The following is a 7,581-nucleotide window of genomic DNA, read 5'->3' on the forward strand; positions in this document are numbered from 1 at the left end:
TGAAACCTTCGGTCCTTCACGTTCTCTCACGTCAGTTTTATAACTAAGCAGCAGTGTTTGGATACTTGATGAGGTGGTCACAGTAACTGAATGAATCCCATCACCGTCTTAATTTATTGAAACGTCTGTCGTGGCGCTCGTTGGGCAGCAGGTCACGATGGCAACATGAAGTGGGAGAAGAGACCGTGTTGAATGTGTTTGTGGTGAAGGCGGGGAAAGGTCCGATCCAACTCCACCTCGTTTAGGTGTCCGCTGCTCCCTCCTCCTGTGGTTTCATTCGCGGCAAGTGTTTAGGGCGAAGCAGTCTTTATTGAGCTGGGTTTATTTCACTCTAACAAACAGGATGGATAAGCACAAGGTCGTGGCTTTCTCAGTCCCTCCTCAGCAAAACACACACACACACACACACAGAACATATGGAATAAGGCCACTTTTGTTTTTTTAAAACAGTAGTTACTCCTAAGTGTGTTTTCAAAAGTACTCCACAGTCAGCCTCGACAAGCAACTCAACTCTTTGGTTGTCATGACCTTAAACAAAAGGGAAAAATCAGCGACGTGTATATTATGTTCGTGTGGAACACTGAAAACTGAAAGATTCAGATCCAGACATGGGTGTTTGATGTCCGTTTGTATGCTTTTGTGCGTCGATTCAGAGCGAGAGAATAAAATAATTTATATATTTTTTAGAAAATGGAAGCTGTACTATTATTTAAAAAACAAAAACGAACCAAAAAAAAAAAACAGGGAAAAGAAAAAAAATATGACCGTGGCCAATAACGAGTTCCACGCTATGAAAACGATATCAAAGTCAGACTTGAGACGACATCTGCACTCACTGCCTTAAAACATTCACAGGTTCTGTTTCGTGGCTCCAATCTGGAAAACAAACCTGAAAGGAGGGAAAGGAGAAGACGGTGTACAGTTAGACCCGTGTCAGTTTGTACAAATATACCAAGTGGGAAAAAAAAAATATTTATTACCTGCATTGGACGAAATTGTTTACTTATTGAATGTTACTTGTTTATGTAGAAAAGTTTAGATGTAATAAAATGCATTCTGCTATTTCTCTTGGTGAGTTTCGTCTTTCTTCTTTTAATCCTTTTAGTTCTCCTCCCGAACGGAGGGCATATGTAATCGCTACTGTTTGTTTGGAAGTAGTGTAGGCGGTAGACTGACAGTAGATACCAGTAAAAGCTCAAGATCACAACAAATAATAAGTTAAAAGATTTAGATTACTCACAGTTTGATCATCTTCAAACTTTACAATAATATGCTAGGCCTGGGGTACATGAATACCTAAGTTGGCTTAGTGTTTGACCTTCACTGTTAGCACCTAAGGTCAAAGTTCATCTTAAAAAAAATTTCAACAAATCATATTGAGTAATATATGAAAGGGCACAGAGAGCTGTGCAACGCTTTTTTTTTTTCAATACGTCACAATGACGCCATAAAGTTTTACAAAATCACACACTGCACGAATATATCTGAAAGTCTTATGTTTTTACAGCTTATAGAAGACAAAGATTTCAGTCAGTTCTGGTCCAGTCATATGGGCAAAGATAATAAAACAATTTAAGGTCAAAGGTCAGGGTCACACAATTAGGAAAAAGCTTTAGATCCATTGGATGATCTGAAACTTTAAAGCAGTATAGTAGTCACTGGGAGACATAAACACTGTCTTTGGCTCAATTTTTAAAATACAGCATTTTATGACATGACCATTTCCGTATTAACACTGCTGACGTCAGCATAAAACATCAAAGTTGCAGTATAGCTTCTGCCCTATCGGTGGGGTGGAGTATTAGGTGCCACATTTTTTATATATATATAGATACATACATACATACATATATATATATATATGTATGTATGTATGTATGTATGTATATATATAAATATATATATATACATAGTAAATGAAATAAAAGTACAGCTGTCTATGAATTTGAAACAGTCTTACTTTTGTATATATATATATATATATGTATGTATGTATGTATGTATATATATATATATATATATATATATATTATTGATCATATATTGATTACAGTTGTTTCAAGACAAGCTGCCACGGTTGCTGTATCATGTGAGTTCGTGAATCGATTCTGAAATCACACTTCAGAATCGGTGTAGTAACAAGGAAGGACATGATTTCTCTTTTAGCTAATAAGCACATTGTGGTGATCATTAAGGACGCGGAAAAGAAGGAAAAAACACAAACTTGGAAGAGTTGGCCGAATTCGTACAAAATGAAATGCTCTGTCATGGACAGATGCGAGTTTATTGATGGTTCCACCCTCGTGTAATAAAGAGCATGTATGTTGTATCGCAAGACGGCTGATCAACTTGTTTCACAAACTCGTGTACACAAAGCATTTTGTAAAGTATAAGCTGTATGTAAAGTAGAGCAGCCGTGACAGATTGTCTTGAAATAACAACTGTAATCTGCACATTTCGACTTTATTCAAAAATGATCAATAATATATATGTTTTCTTAATGTGGCCCTAATACTCCTCCGCACGGAGGGAGCTCTTGTTTTCTCTGCTGGATCATGGTGCATTATTTTATCTGAACACTGGGTGGCGGTGGAGAGTCGTCTTGAACTTTTCGCTTGCTTGTAAATGACGGTCAGAGCTTGGACAGACTCGCTCGGTTCCGCCGGTGACAAAAGCGCAACCTGACAGGAACATTTGATTAATTAACATAATTATGAAATGATTAACTGCACGCGCCTTCCGGGGTTTGATGAAGGAGCGCGCTCTGATGGTCGAACCTTGAGCTCGCCAAACACTTCGACTCCACCTTCCGGTCGAGAGGCGGAGGGTGGAGAGGGGTGGGGTGCAGTAGCGGTTTTAGATACGGGCGACACGGGTGGTTGCCCGGGGCGGCATCGTGGTGGGGGGCGGCATCACGGGTATCGGTACAAAAATTTAAAAAAAATTGCTCGTACTCATGCTGCCAGCGCATATTGGGAATGGCATAGGCACCGATCGGTTTTCTATCGCCCATTTGCTGGGAGTAAGGGCGCCCTCCGTTTGCGAGGTGCGCCTGCTGCTTGCGGCACAGGAGGAGAGGGCGGGGCGGCGGGGGATTCTCTGGCTGGCTGGAGCAGCATCTAATAACCAACTCGCAAAATAAAACAAAATAAAAACAAACCAACAAACACGAAAACACCAGACATATGATACAGACTTATAATTTGCACCGATGTTTTTTCGAAATTCTATACGCGAAAAGTGAGCGCGAGAGCCCTCGGTGCGCCTGCTGCTGCTGAAGTCAAAGTAAACTTTATTGTCATCTCCGCTACATACAGTCCAGTATATAGAGAGACGAGACGACGAGGCTCCAGTTACAGCAGTGCAAGTAAACAAACAATATATATAAGAAGAGTAAGAAAATAAATATACACTTTAGGACTAGGTAAAGGGATCAATAACAATTTAAAATTTACAGTTTGATGATTTAAAGTCTCACACACAACCCGTCGAAAGGGGAGGGGGGCTGCTGCTTCCAAATAGAGCACATTTCATTCATAATGATGTAAATCCAAGCCCATTATGTATTCATGATTTGAATCCTGGGTTGTGTGAAATCTCAGAAATGCACCCTAGACAAAGTGAATCTGTGAACTAAGGTGTAGGTGTGTTAGATCATGTTGTGGTGATCCTTGGGTTGAGGATGGGTGTTCATACTGGAGTGCAAAATTAAAACCAATGGAAGATGGACAAGAAAAGTTCAAAGCCATCAGGTCCTCAGTTTAGAAAAAAGAGAAAAGAAGAGGAGGAGAAACGAGCAAAAGATACAGGTAAGCAGATGTGTCATTGGATAATGGCAGGTCAGAATACTTTATTAATCCCTAAGGAAATTATGTGCATTACAGTTGCTCCAAGAAGAAATGGTAAAAATAGTAACAGTAACAGACTAAACTCCAAACAATACATTATGTTACAGATTTTAATATTAATTAGTCATTGTCAATTGTTGATTTGTCCTGTTCTCATTGTATGACGAATTATGATGGCTGTTTGGTAGCCGTTTGCATACTATGCATACTCTCTCTCTCTTCATATGTGTGTGTGTGTACAACAGCTTTATGTTAATGTACAATCCTTAATATGTTTTGGGTGTGTGTGTGTGTGGGTGGGGGGGGGGGGAGAGGGAGTGTTCGCCCAGGGCGCCAAACAGGCTAGGACCGCCACTGGTGGGGTGAGTGGTCCTGTCGTGCTAAGGAGAGCGGAGATGCGGGATGATGATGCACCTTGGACAAAGGAGCGAGCGGGGGGAGGTGATAGAGACAGATGAGTTTGTGGCACTCTTGAGATGCAGCCGTTTGGATCTAGCTTAAGAAAAAAAGTGTACACCTGCATCTAGTTCATCCCGAAGTGTCTGTGAGCTGCTGGCTGGCATTATGAGTGAAGAAAATGAAAGCTTTTATTTGAACAAGTCAGTGACCGAGATGGAGCTCTTCCAAAACCTCGTGGACATAGACGTGACCGCAGACCGGACCCCGCTTCTGAGATTCTTCATTTGTCTGGTGTATTCGGTCGTTTGCGCTGCGGGTCTGGTCGGCAACCTGCTGGTCCTCTTCTTTATCAGGGTCAAACAAGAAAGGAAGAAGTCCAGAGTGAACTTTTTCGTGTTCAATTTGGCCGTTACGGACCTGCAGTTTGTTCTCACCCTGCCTTTCTGGGCCGTGGACACCGCGCTGGACTTCAGCTGGCCGTTTGGATATGCAATGTGCAAAATCATCCTGTCCGTCACCGTGATGAACATGTACGCCAGCGTGTTTTTCCTCACCGCCATGAGCGTGACCCGCTACTGGTCGGTCGCTTCTGCCCTGAAGAACAGAACCGCGCGGAGATCGTGCTCCGCCAAATGGGTCTGCGCAATTATTTGGACACTGGCGACTCTGGCGACTGCGCCCACGTCGATTTTCTCAACAGTCACCAGCGTAACTGGAGAAAAACTGTGTCTGCTGAGGTTTCCAGGTGGACAGTACTGGTTAGCACTCTACCACATACAGAAAATCGTCGTAGGCTTTGTTTTGCCCATGTCAATCGTGTCCATCAGCTACATCATGCTGCTGCGCTTCATCCGCAAACGGAGTATGAAAACCAGCAACCCCAAACGCAGATCCCAAGTTACAAAATCTATCACCATCGTCGTGCTGTGCTTCTTTCTTTGCTGGATGCCAAATCATGCCATGACCTTGTGGAGCGTACTGGTCAAACTGAACGCTGCAAACTGGGATAATGCGTACTACACGGTTCATACGTATGTGTTCCCACTGACCGTGTGTCTGGCGCATACCAACAGCTGCCTCAACCCAATCATTTACTGCCTAATGAGAAAGGAGTTTAGGACCAAACTGAGAGGTCTGATACACAGAGGATAGTGGGTGTTTTGTCGAGTCCTGCCGATGATTTTACGCAGGGCGAAAGGTGTTGGCAGACAATGACGCGCTTAATGCGCACGCAGAAAACGAGCCACAACAACCAGAATAAACAATCAGGCCGAGCAACATCGTGTCAAGACTCAGAAACTTTTAATTTTGATGAGTGTTTCTTGATTTTAAAGTCTACTACATCTACTATTTTAAAGCGTAATGTGGCTGAATCGTTTAGCTTGTAGGGCTGGGCTCTATAGAATCACCTATTTTGTGTAAAAACTAGTCCAAATATGAACATTATGGCACAACAGCTGTTCACCAAAATGATCTATGATGTTTGTGAGTGTCTCTAGTTCAAAGTCCGCACGTAATTGCGCATGACAATATGCTTAGGTGTGCTGGTGGTGTTACTGCACAGTGAGTGGCTAAACGCCTTTTACATCCTTCGGTGAATGTCTTGGCAAATACTGTTAACAGCGTACACACAACCGCACTTAAAGTCTTCACCGGCTTGAAGCAAAGAGGTGAAAGTTGCAGGTCACGTGTTTCATTTTCTTTTTTTAGACATCAATCATTTACAGGTGCAAAGAGACACAAAAGACAAACTGAAATATGATTGTTGGAAATACCGAGAAAAATGTATGTACTCTTTGTGTGTGTGCTAATAAAACTGTTCTTCAGTTGTCACGTGGGTCAGTTATCCTCACAACTAATGAAACGGGTGATCTGATTAGCAGGTGTTTACCGGTTTGACTCATGAGCAGCTGATGTGACGGTGAACAGAACATGAAAACAGAACTGCCGCCCGTCTCCTCACCGCTTAATGACGGAAGCTGGTGATCTCAAATGAAGCGACTTTGTAATGGCTTTGCGTCCTCACTTACTCATCAGATGAAAAGAAGAGCCTCTCAATGAGCAGGTGTCAGGTAAATACAAGTTACACATTCATATCAGAGATTATGGTCTATTTTTGGATGAACACTGGACAGCTGCTGACTGAATTGAACTAAATGTAAAATGTCGAATTAAAAAGAGGGAGACAAGTTTTTCTTTAATTTACTAATGCGTGTATACTTTTTTTTAAACAGTAGCTAAGCTTTCCTAAATATTTCTGTTCTATTAAAAAGCCAGAAATGCGACACGTGATCCTGTAAACAGAAATATTTGTCACTCACTGTGCTTTCGAGAAAGCGAGCTCGTTACTATATGCATCATTCATCCTTTAAAGTGCAGAAATGTTTTTTTTAAGTAATATATGCATATATACATGCAAATGAAACTTCGATAACAATTAGAAACTGTTCATTTCTTTGTAAGTGAGAAAACTTCAACAAAATCAGGACGGGATCAAATAAATAATTGTTTTAATAAACAACCCAAAGCTCAACAGCATATGAAACAGTTATCTACTGCTTGTATAAAATAGCTACAGGTACAAAGATAAAATTGTGAAAGAGCCCTTTTTCTGCATTTGGTGACGTTTGCTTTTATGAGCAAAGATCTTTGACTATGCATAAATCCAAAAAACTTCAACAAAGTATTTTTAAAAAGACAAAATAACTCGTTTAGATTTATCACAATGATGTAAATGGCAAAAAGTTTAAATGTATCAATCAAAGCATCTTTTTCCTAAAGTTTAAACAGGAAGTTCTACATGTTTTCCTTACTCCCCCCCCCCCCACTTCACCACCATTACAGGTACACTGATATCATACAAACAGGTAACAGATGTGTCTTAATTGGCATTGCTCATATTGGGAGGACACATCATAAATATGCCACCATGATTTAAGTTTTAGCAAGTAATTTTAGTAAGTAAAGTCAGCAGAAAATGAATGTAAATTCGATGTCGTTCACGAGCTGACACCTGAGCTGGCATACAGATGCACTTCTCATGTACACATGTAGTTTGCATGGTGGTGAACTTGGAGTCACCACAACATATGCTCAGTGGGAATTTAATGGCCATAAATCACTGAGTTTCCCACCACCTGTTACAAAGTGTGGCAGCATGGAGAGCAGCGGCATTGTTAGTCAAATGAATGACTGCTGGGCGACTAAAAAATGTCTTTGTTGTACTCTGAATTATATCAGGAAGTCGTAGGCAGGGATGGAAACATGAGGCAACCAGAGCTGTGAAAAACCAGAGATTACTGTAAAAAAGAACTTTTACTGGACGTTCAAATGA

The 7,581-nt window shown here is 41.2% G+C and overlaps 1 protein-coding gene across 1 annotated transcript; it reads left to right on the top strand.

The window, feature by feature from the left end:
* Positions 1 to 4,166: 4,166 nt before the first annotated feature.
* LOC102292595 (relaxin-3 receptor 1-like) lies at positions 4,167 to 7,563 on the top strand. Its single transcript, XM_005930422.3, has one exon. The coding sequence runs from the start codon at positions 4,413 to 4,415 to the stop codon at positions 5,397 to 5,399; it is 987 nt and encodes a 328-aa protein (XP_005930484.1). The 5' UTR covers positions 4,167 to 4,412; the 3' UTR covers positions 5,400 to 7,563.
* Positions 7,564 to 7,581: the final 18 nt, after the last annotated feature.

This window comes from Haplochromis burtoni, unplaced genomic scaffold (assembly GCF_018398535.1).
Source record: "Haplochromis burtoni strain Fernald_Lab_line unplaced genomic scaffold, NCSU_Asbu1 Contig_129, whole genome shotgun sequence".
Taxonomy (NCBI): domain Eukaryota; kingdom Metazoa; phylum Chordata; class Actinopteri; order Cichliformes; family Cichlidae; genus Haplochromis; species Haplochromis burtoni.